Source organism: Thamnophis sirtalis, unplaced genomic scaffold (assembly GCF_051295495.1).
Source record: "Thamnophis sirtalis isolate CommonGarterSnake01/CBP01778 unplaced genomic scaffold, rThaSir2_p1.2 scaffold_6, whole genome shotgun sequence".
In the NCBI taxonomy this organism is placed as follows: Eukaryota; Metazoa; Chordata; class Lepidosauria; order Squamata; family Natricidae; genus Thamnophis; species Thamnophis sirtalis.
In genome coordinates, this window is record NW_028261386.1 from 14,056,939 (window position 1) to 14,072,692 (window position 15,754).

Below are 15,754 nucleotides of genomic sequence, written 5' to 3' on the forward strand. Positions count from 1 at the left end.
GTCACACACAACCCTGATGTGGCCCTCAAATGAAATCGAGTTTGACACCTTGTTATAGAAGTTACTTAGGCTGAGAGGAAGACAGGCAACCTTTAAGTCTGAGCGTCACACTAGTCTTTTGGGATAAAATCAGCATAAAAGCTAAACTGGAATGAACTGAATTGGAATTTGAATTGAATCAATTTAATACAGTTAATATTGTATCTTCTCCACGTGTTTATTAACTCCCTGATTCTGCCATATGAATGTTTACTATTCAATGGGGGCAACCCATGCAATCTGGAGGACGACAAGGTTGTACAGGTAGTCCTCGAATTACGACCACAACTGAGCCCACCATTTCCGTTGCTAAATGAGACATTTCTAAACGAGCGTTGCCCCATTTTACAACTTTGCTTGCCACAGTTGTTAAGTGGCTCACTGCAGATGTTAATTTAGTAACACAGTTGAGTGACTCTGGCTCTCCCATCGACTCTGCTTGTCAGAAGATCACAAAAGGTGATCACAAAACACATTCCCCTCCAAAGTCCAATCTTGCTCTCCTTCTGATTGCAGAAGCTTCCAAAAGATCTGAGTTCTACAGCTTAAGTAAACATGTTGAGATTCAAATTGTATTTTCTCATATATGTTCTATATAATTCATAAACGGCATATGAGAAAAAAGACAATCTTATTCAAAGAAGAAATGGCAAGGGTGAAAGGACTGCTGGTTCTGCAGTAAAACGGGAAAAACTCGGCGCTACCTACCTATAATTGTGGAACCAATTAATGACGGTGCTGGTCTTCAAGTTGAGCTGTGTGGCAAGTTCCTCGATAGTTTTTGGTGATGGGTATGGCTTTTGCTGATAGGCCCGTTTCAGAGCTTCTTTCTCTTCCGGAGCCAAGACAACCCGTGGCTTCTTGAGCTGATGCTGCGGTTGTGGGCTGGCCCCCTGGCTGTAATCTATTCCAGTGGAGGATGATTCTGAAGGCTGGCTGTCACTGACGGAGCTGTGCCGCCGTTTCATGTATGCTGGAAGACAAAGGAAGCCACGTCATCAGCCGGAGACAGAAGCGACAAATGGGGAAAGCTGGTTGAGAATGAAAAGGTTTTGCAACTCTATGGGGGCATATGAGATCTGCTTAAAACTTAGCCAAGGCACATCTATTAAGACTGAGAGTCTCTTTCCATGTTTCATGCACAAGATGTTTCTAGTCATCCTATAGGGCAGGGGTCTCCAACCTTGGTAACTTTAAGACCTGTGGACTTTAACTCCCAGAGTTCCTCAGCCAGAAAGCTGGCTGAGGAATTCTAGGAATTGAAGTCCACAGGTCTTAGAGTTGCCAAAGTTGGAGACCCCTGCTGTAGGGTGCTGTGTGGAATCTGAAATGTGCTCAGAAGCTGATAAATGGGATTGTATCTCATAGTAGACCAAGTGTCAGTTTTCAATTTGGTGAATGGCAAAAGACAGCTCTCCCCTAACAGTTTACCATTTGTAGTAATACTCCTCTCTTTCTGCATTTAACCACTGAAACAATGCTTGGCCTAATCAACCCATAAACAGGGGCTTTGTTTGATTTTTGTTTAATTATACAACTTATAAAATAAATTCCTTAGTTTAGAATTTGGTAAGTGCTTATCTTTTGCCTAAGGTTTCAGCAGGGAGGTATTTCAGATTCAATAATAATAATAATAGCATATTACGAAAATACGTTACGACGTCCTAGGCCCCTGGGTGGGGCCCGACTAGTAACCAATGCCAAATTCGGCGAAACAACTGGCCGCTGTGATACAATTGTATAATAATAATAATAATAATAATAATAATAATAATAATAATAATAATAATAATAATAACAACAACAACAACAATAACAACAACAACAACAACAATTGGTGAGCCACCTAGTTAATTGCTGAAAGAAGATTTCACAGACTGACTACAAACTATAATACGACCAAGTAGCAACAATAGTACAATGGAATATCTGCATGAAAGACCACTTGTCTGCAAATAAGAACCGGTGGGGGATCACAAAATAGACAAAATAATAGAAAATGAAGTCTTAAAGTTATCTAGGATTTTACTTATTTAAAATATTTATACAGTATAAACTATCTGTCTTCTAACCAGCCCTGGGCAGCTTCTAATCTTTAGAATTCAAGCAAACACCTGCCACTAACACCCCAGACTTAACAATTGTTGAAAAGAAAGACAGAAAAAATCTGGATAGTAGACACCGAAGTACTGAAGATAGCAGAAGAGAAGAGAAAGAACTGGATAAAATTACAAAATACAAAGATGTGAAAACAGAAGTAGAATGACTGTGGCAAAAGAAAGCAAAGAGAGTGCCAATAGCAATAGGGGCCTTTGGTACAATTCCAAAATATCTGGAGTGCCACCTGAACATTATCGGCATCTACAAAATCACCATCAGACAATTTCAAAAGGCAGCTTTACCTGGGACAGCCTGTATCCTGTTACACTATCTTTAACGCCATCAAACAACGCCTGCCTATTCCAGGAATGGATAGGTGGATAAAAATGCCAAATCCAGTCTAAACAACTGTGCAATGAACTACAATACAAATTCTACCATCCTGAAGTCTGCCTATTTCTGGCTTACCTCCACAGAAGGCCAGGCAAGCTGACCTATGACAGTTAATGTCTTGACTACCTTATGAGTTTTATAATAGCCAACTCATTTGAAGAACATCTGTTTGCAGGTAACTGCCTTAAGGATAAAAAGGTGATTTCTATACTGGGATTCCAGTTTGAGAGAGCCAACTGGTCATCTGGCATGTCTTAACAGAATCTGGACACATCAGCCTCCATGAAAATATTTGCAACTGAACCAGACTTATCTACCTAATGCTTCTATTCCCTGATTGTTGCTTTAGCTTGCAATCCTTAGCGATGCTTCTAGCTTTATGTCTGCTCCTACCTCTTCCTGTCCTGTTTTGTTACTTTGGAACGCAGCCTTCGCCCGATGTAAATTTGGGGTTGGCTCCTAGATCTTTGCCTGCTGATTCAGATGCCTGATTTGCAGCCTATCTCAGGCGGTGTTTATTGTCCTGCAGCTAGCCCAAAGTCCCATTTATCCTACCTGTGATGCTAGAGGTCATATTAGAGGATTTCTGCTGGCAAAGCATCTATTTCTTCATTATAGGTCCTCCTGTAAACACGAGTATCCTTGAACTGCCATTTCTGCTAACCTCAAGCTAGCTACCTCCTTTCTCTAGAGAGCGTCTGTGGGTCTGCATTTCATTTATATTTATGGTTAAAGACCAAAAAGCCCTTTTACAATAGCAGTCATGTCCCGCATAACTATGCCTCAAGTAATTTTATATTTCCTAAATTAATTAGGTTAAATCAAGTAAACTAAGGATACAAATAATTTAACATTTGTTAGCTTTATTAAGGATGACTTCAAACTCTGCACAGTTGACTCAGCCTTCCATCCTTCCGAGGTGGGTAAAAGGAGGACCCAGATTGTTGGGGGCCATATGCTGACTCTGTAAATCACTTAGAGAGGGCTGTAAAGCACTGTGAAGCGGTATATAAGTCTAAGTGCTATTGCTATACTATATCACATATGTACTTAATTAAAGCTGCATTGGTGGCTAGAGTGTGAATGAGCCTACTCATTAGGCTCTTTTACTTCACCTCTTGGTCTTGTCCCATTAAACCACTATTTTCAATCCACATGTAAGCAGCAGTGGCAACTAAAATCTTATCCTTGGATTTCCCTTCAGGACTTCTACTCAGCATGGGGAAGAACCGATCAAAGCACTTATTAAACAATTCGTATCAGACACAGACTATTAGTTGGACTTTGCCTAAGATCCAAACTTTCTTGCCAGTGAATCTAAAAGATACTCTGCTTCTTTCATGGCATATTTAACTAAACTAATACAACCTAAGCATAGCTGGCTGGAGAATTCTGGGACTTGAAGTCCACAAGTCTTAAAGTTGCCAAGTTTGAAGACCTCTGCCCTACAGGTCTATGATTGTAATAGACTAATTTGATTAATTGATCTTTAGTGGATCGGATTATTCCATACTACTCTGGTTGTTCTGCTTGTTAAATGTTTTGATGGAACAAGTTGTTTGAAGAGCTATCAGCATTTAAGATCACAAGAGGGCGCTTGGAACCTGTGGAATTTGTGATTCTGCTTTCCTGTTGGGAGATGACTGTTTTGATGACTTACAACAATGATAGGAAACTTAATACTCCTGTAGCTGTTATTAATTTCCAGCAGTGTCAGCTGGGGCAGGTTTCTATCTCAGAAATATGTGGAAGTCCACAGGTTTTGTATCCTAGCGATTAATGTTTACCAAATGTGACCTGGCCTGTCTCATAATGATTGAAGCATCTCCTAGAGAGCACACTGATTGGGTCAGCCTTACACAGAGTCCTTGTCCTACAATCTGTGTATGTGCTGAAATAATTTTTGAAAACCTGATGACCATCTATTACAGCCTGACCTAATCTAGTATCCTCCTCAGTGGTGGGCTGCAGGTGGTACGCCCTGGTAGGGGCATACTGGAGCCTGCCCAGAGCACCGGGTACCGTTCCGGTACGGTGCTCCGGAGGGCCCACCTGCCCGCCCTCACTCCTTACCTGTCTTTAAAGTCTTTGGGGCTTCCACGCACAGCGTGTACAGCACCTGTGCGATGCTCTGCTGAGCAGTTGGAGCGTCACAGAGGCATCGCTGGACAGTATGATGCACGTGCGTGCTGCGCGCGTCCATGTGGACGCCGCCAGGCCCATTCCAACCATACCAGTTAGAACGGGATCCGGAACCCACCACTGATCCTCCTGATGCTGGAGACAGGATAGTTGTGGAAAGCGATAATAATGAGTTTTTCTACTGCTCTATTATGGTCTTCTATGGAAATAAAATATTACAAAATGAAGACAATAAAAGAGGACAGTTCAGATACGGTGGCCAGAAAGCTTTAATTAAGAGGGGATCGAACTAATTCAAAGTGATTGGGTTATTGGTGGCCATTAGTCTTGATAGCTGTTTTCTCTCTTCTGAATCAGAAGCAATATTGGGCAGAGGACAATTTGGGCTACAAATTCAAATTCAGACTACAGCTGGAAGGGTCCTAGGAGACCCTATATCAGGGGTAACAAACTCGCATCGTCATGGTGGTGTCAGGTGACTTCCCTCCCCTTTTGCTAAACTGGGCGGGGCCAGCACGTGACACCCTGCCCTGTATCATTTCAGACAAGTAGCTATTCAGTCTCTTCTTAACCCCCCCCCTCCCCAGTGATGAAGCACCCACAACCTCTGAAGGCAAGCTGTTCCACAGGTTAATTGTTCTCACTGTTAGGAAATTGCTCCTTAATTCCAGGTTGTTTCTCTCCTTGATTAGTTTCCATCCATTGTTTCCTTTCCTGACCTCTGGTGCATTGGAAAATAACTTGACCCCCTCTTCTTTGTGGCAGCCCCCAAATATTGGAATACTGGTTATCATGTCACCACCAAAATTAACGGAGGAAGCTGGATTCACTTAATGACTATGTGATTTGCTTAACAACCACAGCAAAAATATTACAAAATCAGGTATAACTCACTTAATGACCATATGGCTTAGTGAGAGATGTTCCGATCCCAACTATGATTGTAAGTTGAGGACTACCTCTATCTGCTTGGACTACTGTATGTGTTCTATGTCGGACTACAGTTAAGACAATTCTGAGCCAGCTAATAAAGAATAGGTGGCTTACTTGTTGCCATAAGTACTTTATATCCATGATCCATGACCTGCAGTCATTTCCTACTGCCTTCTAGGTGCAATTCAAATGGCAGGTTTAATCTGTAAAACCTCTATATACATCTGAGGTATCTACAGAACCATCTTCTCCAACTGGAATTGAAATACCCACTTCATGGATCCTTGGTAAAAATGCTTGTACTTCTCCAAACAATTTCAAAAGTGAGGTAAGGCTTGCAAGCTTGGCTTTTTAGTGGCCAACTCTGGGTTTTATTCTAATAGCATCCTAATAGATCCTATCTAACTAGTTTGTGGAAGCTGCTAAATTCATTCCGAAGGCTTATGGTGATTGAGATGACGTCTACAAAGGGTTACTTATTTTTTTCATTTAATTATCAGAATTATATCCCATCTTTTGCTCAGGAGCTTGAAGCGGTGCATAACTATGACTTATTTAAGGCAGTTTACCTAAGATGTTTTTATATTCTGCAATTGTATATATTTGTTGTAAAAAGTCTAGCTGACTGCATTAAGCATACACTGAATAAATAAACGTTATTTACGTATTTATTGGATATATAACCCACCATTTACTCTGGAGTTCCTGTGTTTTGTGACGCGGAACTTTTTCAGCCATTCTTTTTCTCAAACTGCTTTTCTTTTTGGATAATTATTGGATAAAATGGGACAACAAACTCAAGCTTAGATGTTTCTACTGCATCCCTGGCTGCGGGGCTAGTTTAATCTCATGCTTTTGACTAATTTTAACTTTCCTGGATCATATTAAACACTTCTTCCCACACACGAACCTTTCCGATGTTTTATTTATTTATTTATTTGGATATCTAAGGCAACCCAATTGAAAACACCAACTCTGGGTGGCCCACAAGCTGTGGGAACTGCATGACTCAGAAGGTTATGCTCTTGGCCAGTGATATTTGAAACATATTGAAAACATTTTTCAATTAAACGAGAGAGACATCCTGGGCTGGACATCAATTCCCCTCCCCCTTCGACCGCAGGAGTGACAGAAGTTACCTTTCTTCTCCATGCGCTTCATGTCCATCAGCTTCTCTACATTGTTTGGGTCATTGAGCCACAGCTGCATGCGCACAAATGGCTCCCGGCCCTTCAAGCTCAGTTTGTGCCAGGGCTTTGGGCGGGCAAGTAGGTCTGAGACTGAGCCTTGGGTCAGCCCCAGGATCGTTTCCCCAAACAAACGCTGACCTGCAAAAGAAATGCAAACGTTACGTTATTGATGCTAAAAAGAGAGAAAAACACCAAGAGAAACGATACTTTTATAGATCTGGATGCAAATGAAGGAAAAAACAATAGACTTGAAAATCAAAAGATGCTCGATTGTTTGGGCTTTTCTGAACAAGGATACAATCCCTAACATCTAGCAAGCAGTTTATAGGGAGGTGGCTAATTCTTTTCGCCACTTGAGAGCTACCTGATATCTGTACTGAAGAGGAAGACTGATCAGAGCCAGTCTTTAAGTGCCTTTCATTTCAAAGGCCTGGAATTTGGCATACCAATTCATTCACAGAGTGGGGTTACAATAAAATGCTTATGTTTTGTGTAGTAGCTGTGAAAAAAAAATAGCTTGCTCCTTGGGTCATGATACAAGGAACGTTTTGATTCAGAAGCTCTTATATCATGTTGGATTCCGAGTCAGTTCTTAAACATGTAACAAAGAAGGGACACTTTAACAAAGCCGAGGTGGCGCAGTGGTTAAATGCAGCATTGCAGGCTACTTCAGCTGACTGCAGTTCTGCAGTTCGGCTGTTCAAATCTCACCGGCTCAGGATTGACTCAGCCTTCCATCCTTCCGAGGTGGGTAAAATGAGGACCCGGATTGTTGTTGGGGGCAATATGCTGACTCTGTAAACCGCTTAGAGAGGGCTGAAAGCCCTATGAAGCGGTATATAAGTCTCACTGCTATAAAGGGTATCTGAATGGTCAACAACCAAGACTGTCACAGGGCTATAACTCCAACAGGTATTCACCAAAGCAGTTGGCCAGCTCAAACTTTTCCGCTTTCACTATCAGCCTTCTGGTATTTGAAATTCTGTACAGAATGTGAGTGCCAGTCTGGTATTGTGGTTAAGGTGCCAGGCTAGAGACTTGGAGACTGTGGGTTGTTAGGTATAAAACCAGCTGGTTAACTTTGTGCCAGTCACTCTCTTTCAGCCCAAGGAAGCAGGCAGTGGCAAGCTACATCTGAAATCTTTCCAAGGAACTGCAGGGAAATGTCCAGGCAGTCACTTGAAAGCATAAAAAAAAAGCTCCTCTCTAAGGAAGATGGGCAATTTCTAAACCCGATAAACAAACAAACAACAAACTAAAAAGCAAACAAAACCAAATCCAACATTGATCTAGTAGCTTTAGACAAACATATACTTTCATACATTTTCCCCTAAAACCTTTCTTATTTAATAAAAGTCAAACGATGATTAATGCTTTTCATTAAAGAGTAAAGGCTTTTAAAGTGATCTCATGAAAGCAGACATGCAAATAATAGTAAAAAGAAAAGTGGGATAGGATAGCATTATACTGTAATCCAAATTAGATATGATTAAAATCAGAATTAACGACGTGCTTTAAAGACTCCAGCAGTGAAGTGGGATATAAATCCACAATGGAAATTAAAAAAAAAATCCTTTTGATTCTGCAGTTCCTGAAATGATTTATGGAAAATGAAGCTGAGGGAAGAAATGCATAATGCCTTCTGAGGGTAGAAAGGCCTATTCTACAAGAATTTATGACTGTCTTATAATAGTTAAGACCTCGACTGGAACCACGGAGTCCCAGATTTTACTCCTGGAAGCTCCTGTAATGACATGGGGCCAGCTTCTCTCTCTTTCTGCCCAGCCTCTCCCAAAGAGTGCTGTGTTTGCTGCCGTCACTGAATGAAAGGTGGGATATCAATCTTGTAAGGAGATAAAAACATATTCATATTGCCTGCCAGTCACCGGAGCTGATGAGGCACATGCGTTGTGACCAAAGCAGGGCATCTCCTCACGCAAATCCCAACCCATCGATTATGGTTATGACAGCCGCAAGACTTCAAGACTGCAACTTCAAACCAAATGAATTACACCCAAGTGTAGGCCCATGAGTGAATGTACAAGAATGCCCTCTCCCCCCACTTAATTTCGTTGAAGGTCTAATTATCTGGATAACTTTGTCCTTCCCCCAGGGTTGCTGTTTTCATGGGCAGGAGGACAAGACTGATTCTCCTAGCTGGGAACAACTTCCTGCTGTTCAAGGTTGAGGACCTTACAAGGGAGATAATGGAAACAAAGACTAGCAGCAGACTGAAACAATTTCCAACCTGTATTTCCTTAAGTCAGCGCCTGCCATTCAGGGCACCAGATGCTCAAACCGTACTGTGGTCAGGCTTCAGAAGAGAGCCATTCCATTAAGCTAATCGAAACCATTCAAACAATCAACCTGGCACACCCTTGCTCCCTGCTCAGCCGCTGGCACGCCAAAGCCTTCTGGAGGGCAAACTGTGTGTTTTTAAAAAAAAATTCCAAGACCAAATGAACCTTAACTATCAGGATGGAAAGTTTTCATTTTATCTATTTTTGCCTTCACAGAAACTTTCTTAGTGAATGAGTCTGCTCCAAGCCTAATGCTCAGTTCCCCCTTCCCGGTTTTGTGTGAGCCGCCCTGAGTCCCCTCAGGGAAAAGGGCGGCCTACAAATACTAATAAAACCAAAACCAAAACCATATGGACACCTGAATCTGTGGAAACTTAAAAAAGACTACCGTACTTCTCCTCCCAATTTGATGTCAATTATACACATTTGAAGGGTCCCAATTCCTAGGATGCTCTGGTTTATCTTTGCAGCAGTGGCTGAAAGGACAGGTGCAAAAATATGTCTGTCTTCCCTGTTGTTCTTCCATCCCATAAATGTCATTTATGCAGCAACTTTTTTTTTGAAATAGGAAATAATTTCCTTGGATTGATTTCATTTTAGCAAGCATTGCCTTGCTGGAAACATTTACGGGATACCACACAGCCATCTTGCCCAACTCATCATCCTCCAGGTATGTTGAGACTATAATTGGATTAGCATTCTGGAAGTCTAATCCACCTGGAAGGTGCCAAAATGGGAAGGCAATGCAACCTACTCACCAAAGCTCCATCAGAACAAGAGCAGCCTAGAATTGAAAGAAGAGGTTAAAGGTCTTAGACTGACTCACTTAAGGCCATTCACTCTCTCTCAACCCTAATGAAGGAGACAATGGAAAACCGCTTCCAAAATGAGTCCATGTAGTTACAAAGGTTCAGTCATAGACACAAAACAAATTCTGGAAGGATTTAAGCCATCAAGTCCAACCTTCTGCTATCTGCAGGGATTTAAATCAAACTATCTCCAATAAGATGGCCTGATGGTGGGATGGGTGGCACAGCTGTCCAGCCTCTGCTTGAACATGTTCAGGAAAGAGGAATCTACCACCTGTGGGCCATTGGCTCCACTTATTTATTATCTGTCAGATTTAAAACTATCTCCTATGAAAACCAATCTCAAATCATTTTCCAAATTATATAATGCAATAATGAAACAAGAAACGAAAATGGTACAAAATAGAACTAATTGAAAATGTCCTAGTGGAGAAGAAAATAGAAGCAAAAGACCCTTCCATGCACCATTTATAACATAGAAGGCCTGTCCCAGGTGGGACAATAAGTCTCCTCCAAAACTATAAAGGATAAAATAATGTCACAATAATTTCAGGAAGGTTCCGATTGTAGGTGCTACCAATGAAGAAGGCTCTGCTTGGCTAATAAGGCATCACTGTGTAATCCTGGTGTTTAGCCACTGACACAAAATATTTACATGCCAAAAGCCAACTCCTGAACCTGGCTCAAAGAGTGATGGGATGGTCACTTCATTAGCAAACAAAGTGATATGTGCATGACTGATGCCCAATCTGGTGAGGTGGCTATCACATTCTAGATGAGTAATACAGTAATCAAAAACCTTTCTTGCTACTGGATCTCTGCAACCAGTATTCATTTGCACTCCCCTCTTCCATCTGCAGTCTTTTTCAGGCCATCTTATTGAAAACTGCCAGCAGTGTCTTCTTATCTCCAGACCTCCTATAGAAGCGGTTCTCAACTTGTGGGTCGAGATCCCTTTGGGGGTCGAAAGATCCTTTTACAGGGGTCGCCTAAGACCATCGGAAAACACGTATTTTCGACAGTCTTAGGAACCGAGACACCAATTTTATGGGTGGGGGTCACCACAATATGAGGAACTGTATTAAAGGGTTGCGGCATTGGGAAGGTTGAGAACCACTGTCCTACAGTCTCCTTTGTATGACTATGGCTCCTGATTTTAAAAGATGAATACCTGCCACTGCATTGGTTGGTTTCAATATTTCATATTGGATTTATATTTATGTATTTATCAATTTACTTATTATTTAATCATTAATTTATATTGAATAAAACATCCAATATGCTTTTGCTTCCTACTGTTTATCAGAGGCTCTCAGTTTCTTGTTTAAAAGTTTTACTATCTAGATGATAATCGTATTGATAGTCTTTGTTTCTGTGGAGGGGGAAGACTTAAAAATATTCCAAAATCTATTAATTAATAAAGATGATCATATCAAGAGATTGATAGAATTAAGCACTATTTATTGTGGGGTGAAGCTATGATGGTTGAAGAACCTTTAACTTGGGAGGTCCTTTCATGGGTTTTCCCATCTTGGATATGGAGCAAAGGAGTTTTCATCGGCAGCTTTCAAACAGTCTCCAAGGGGATTGACGTCTCTTCAGACATTTTTCCCCCCACCTGACACAGAACTTTTCATTTTGCTAAACCTTTTTGACTTCGGATAAACTGCTTATTCTGGCTAATACTGCTTTTATAGCAGTATTTTTTTTTAAAAAAAATTGTGCAGCATTTTGATGTATTCAGTCTTGTTCTTGAGACTGAACTCTTTTATGCCGCAGTTAAACTTACGATATGATATATTGAACAGAAAAGCGGGGGATTGGGATTACATCAAACATTCCTCTTCATTTTCAAGAGGTTTCTGAGCTTTCTAGGAAACCTTCAACATATTGGACTATTCTTGGATGAAAAGGTCCCCGTACGAAGAAGATGGATGAGGATGGAGGGTGTGAGAGGAAACTTTCTGTTTGTCCTATGGAGCTTACGGTATTTTTTTCTTCTACATCTGGGCAGTGGAATGAATACAGAGGGGGATTCAGTGAAGTTTTCTCTAGCTGTAACTGAAGCACAGAGGAGGAAAATTGTCTCAGTGAAGGAAAAAGAAGCGCTGTGGCAAAAGGCTTTACATTCAAGCAGACGAATTACATCTCAATGATTACTATTGCCACATATCTATTATACATGAAATCGAGAATTTGACAACGCCTCCTCCCACCACCCCAAATTTCATGCAAAAACAGGATCCGGATGTGAATATTTCACCATGGATAACTGCTTGCGTTCAGTCATCTACACAACATACACAATTCAAAGGGATTGTTATTAGCAACATTTGTAGATCTGAAAATCACATCGGTGGCTGCAGTTATCTAAAACTATGCCTTCTCTCTTTTGTCTTGTCAGAGTACTTTATTCTACCCTGTTTCCCTGAAAATAAGACCTCCCCAGATAATAAGCCCAATCGGGCTTTTGAGCGCATGTGCTAAAATAAGCCCTCGCTGAAAATATTGCAACACAGCCATGAGATGATCACGCTCGCTGCCTTCTGCACCTCAAAAATAACGCCTCCCCGAAAATAAGGCCAAGTGCTTATTTCGGGGGTCAAAAGAAAATAAGACTGTCTTATTTTGGGGGAAACACAGTAACATGGAGGTCAGCAACACAGGTCCTGAAGATGCCGGTGAGCCAGTCAATATAAATATTTGGCAATCACTGTGTATTTTTCTCCTCACGAGAGTGATATTTCTCCTGATTTCCATATAGGAAAGGAACACCTTCCTCCTCCTCCAAAGATCTATTACTTCAGGATTCCTTCTGAAAGTAGATCTCCCTCCAGCTGATCCTCAACAAGAATCTTTTCTCCCTTCAATTCAAGCTGATGAAAAATTTCTGAGGTCTTATATTACAGAAGGGGAACTTCTGGCCAGAAAGTGGCAAAAAGGAAGAGGGGAACTCATATCCTTTCAAGTCTCCATTGTTACTAAAAGATATTGAGTTGTTAATACTGGAATTACTTAATCACTTTGCTATATAGAATACTTATTAAAAACATGAAATGTACCTTACAATTTTGAGAGGAAATTGAAATGTGTTGCTGGTATTAGCTAACCTGTGCACTAGATTTTATAAAACAATTATACTGTACAAGTTTGACTATTACTATATTTTTTTGTAGTTTTAATAACGACATGCATTCTTTTGAAACCAACCTCACAGCCTTTTATATGTCGGACTGAATTTGGCTTGCTTGGATTTATTAATCATCTTCACTACATCTTTATATCTACCCTATTTTTAACAATATATGTTTGCCAGTGAACACTGTGGACTTAAAATGATGTTTAGAATGATCCTAAACAGAGAAATGGGACGGCTGGTGGTTAAGGCACCAGGCTAGAAACTTTGAGACTCTGAATTCTAGTTCTGCCTTACGCATGGAAGCCAACTGGATGACTTAGGCCAGTCACTCTCTCAGCCCAACTCAACTCACAGGGTTGTTATTATGGGGAAAATAGGAGGAGGAAGGAGTATTAGGTATGTTTACCACCTTGAGTTACTTATAAAATATAGTAAAGGTGAATAGAACGGCATAGAAATTTATGAACTACTACACTTATTTCAGGATGCAACAAAAAAGGATGAGGAGAAGAAATGGAGTAGAGTCATTAATCCTCCTTCATGTACACAGGCATGAATATAAGAAGCCATCTCATCTTGAGCAGGCTCATTGGTCCACCAGCTCCATGAATGGCAAAAGGACTGGTAGGGATTCAGCAACATTGCAGCAGCCTTTTCTATGATCGGCCGACTTTGATCTGGGACCTCTGAGATTATTTAAAATTTTATATTTTGCAGGAATCTCCGCATGGGTCAAATTTGTACTATGCACATCACGATGGAACAATTATTATTGGGGAGGGGGATCTGATTGTTGCTGGGAAAACAGGATGTAAATGTCACAAAAGGCTAGAGGAATGAAGGGAAGGGGATTTTGCTATTCATAGTGTCACTTAGCATGTGACAAGTTTGCAATTATTTTCATGCTAAAATTCGAAATGCTAGTGACATTGGCTAAGATGGAGACAACCAGAAGCCATGAAACAGGTTAATTCTATCTCTAGAAAATCTAGAGATGTTGCAAACAGAGGACACAAAGGAAATACTGATATATATTTATATCTAATGAATGTAACATAATGTCAGCCACATAAAAACAAAAACCATGGCAGGGGCATTAAAAGTTTATGTAAAGTGACATTAAGAACAAGTGTCAATCAAAGCACCTATTCATGGTCTTCTTGAAGTACATACAGATGGAAAAAAGAATCAGGGATCTTGGTTTTCTGTATGCTCTGAAACACACAGAGAAATGTGGCTTCTGTGGAGATTTTGGAGAAGCCAAATATTAATTTTCATTACAAGAAATAATTTTATATTGTAATGTTTTTTACAAAATATTATTTAAACATTTTTAGCCTACATGGACAAAAAGTAAATTTTTTTTAAAAGAATGACTACAATTAGAAAGATTCTGGACAGTGAATGGGGCAGGGCAGAAATGACCTGTTCTACAACTCCCAGGTATTATCTGTTGGCCAAATAATGTTGGGCAGATGTTGGCCATTTAAGAGTTCCCCTTTGCAAATTTCATTTCTTATATTTTGCAATTTGGAGTATTATATCTCTTCTACTGTAGATGGCACTGTCTTAAATTGCTAACATACCACCAAATATTTTATTGACTGCATCCTTTAATTGTGCAGTTTCAATCAACTGGATGTACAGGTAGTCTTCGACTTACAACAATTCACTTAGTGAACTGTCAGTTACAATGGCATTGAAAAAAGTGACTTATGACCGTTCACACTTAAGTTTGCTGCAGTATCCCTGTGGTCACATGATCAAAATTCAGCTGCTTGGCAAGTGGTTCATATTTATGACGGTTGCAGAGTCCTGGGGTCATGAGATCAGCTTTTGCGACCTTCTGATAAGTAAGGTCAACAAGGAAGTCAAATTCATTTAACCATGTTTCTAATCCAACAAATGCAATGAATCACTTAGCAACTCTGGCAAGAAAAGTTGTAAAATGGGGCAAACTATAGTTTACTCTGCTGTGACTTTTGGCTTTTCTGATCACAGAATAATATACAATAAACTGTGATTATTCGTGAAGTGACAATGCAAGGAAAACTTTTTTGTTTATAAGAACAGTTTTAAACTAAGGGATCACACAATTTTGGCAGTGGTTTGCTCTCCAAACTTGTTTCAATTTAGTTTCTAAACATTTCATTACCACACTAGGTCACATCATCAACACACCATTTTGCCTCCAACATCATGGGAAGCTCAACCATGCACTAAAAGCAAGGAGTAGCAGTTGTACCATGCTAGCAGCTTTCCTGGTGCATGCCTATTTATACATGCCCACAATTATATTAAAGAATGTAATCTGGAAGTCAGAAAGTCAAATCTTCATAGAGGTAAGCTATAAAAGCATTTCATTTGCGGAGGAGAAGGCAAGCTTCAAAAATAACTTAACAGAAAAAAAAGATACCTAAAAAAAAAAGGCCAATTTCTGCATCCAATCTGGAACGATTGTGGATGATAATGAATTCACTGGACCCAATTTACACCTGTATGTGGCACTCTCTCACCAACCACACTTACGTTAACAGAATTTCTATAAGTAATATGGGTTGGTTAAACAGAGCCTGATATATTCAGAAACACTTAAATCACAATTTGTGGAAAGAAAAAAATGTAATGAATTTAATAAATATAAATTTACTTTGAAACAATTGATACCGGGTTTTTTCTAACTCTTTGATCTCAGGAGCTGTAAGAATC

The 15,754-nt window shown here is 40.2% G+C and overlaps 1 protein-coding gene across 5 annotated transcripts in view; it reads right to left on the reverse strand.

The window, feature by feature from the left end:
* CUX1 (cut like homeobox 1) overlaps nt 1-15,754 on the reverse strand; it is a 358,739-nt gene that overhangs the window by 46,458 nt on the left and 296,527 nt on the right. For 3 of the 5 annotated variants that reach the window (XM_087717242.1, XM_087717240.1, XM_087717239.1), the window contains 2 exons: nt 6,747-6,935; nt 748-1,012 (listed from right to left, as the gene is read on the reverse strand). The exons of 1 other annotated variant lie outside the window; for it this stretch is intronic. In XM_087717242.1, the coding sequence (XP_087573368.1) occupies nt 748-1,012; nt 6,747-6,935 (454 nt within the window). Of the gene's footprint in view, nt 1-747; nt 1,013-6,746; nt 6,936-11,892; nt 11,968-15,754 lie in introns of all 5 variants that reach the window. One more of the 5 variants, XM_087717238.1, reaches the window with a different exon arrangement.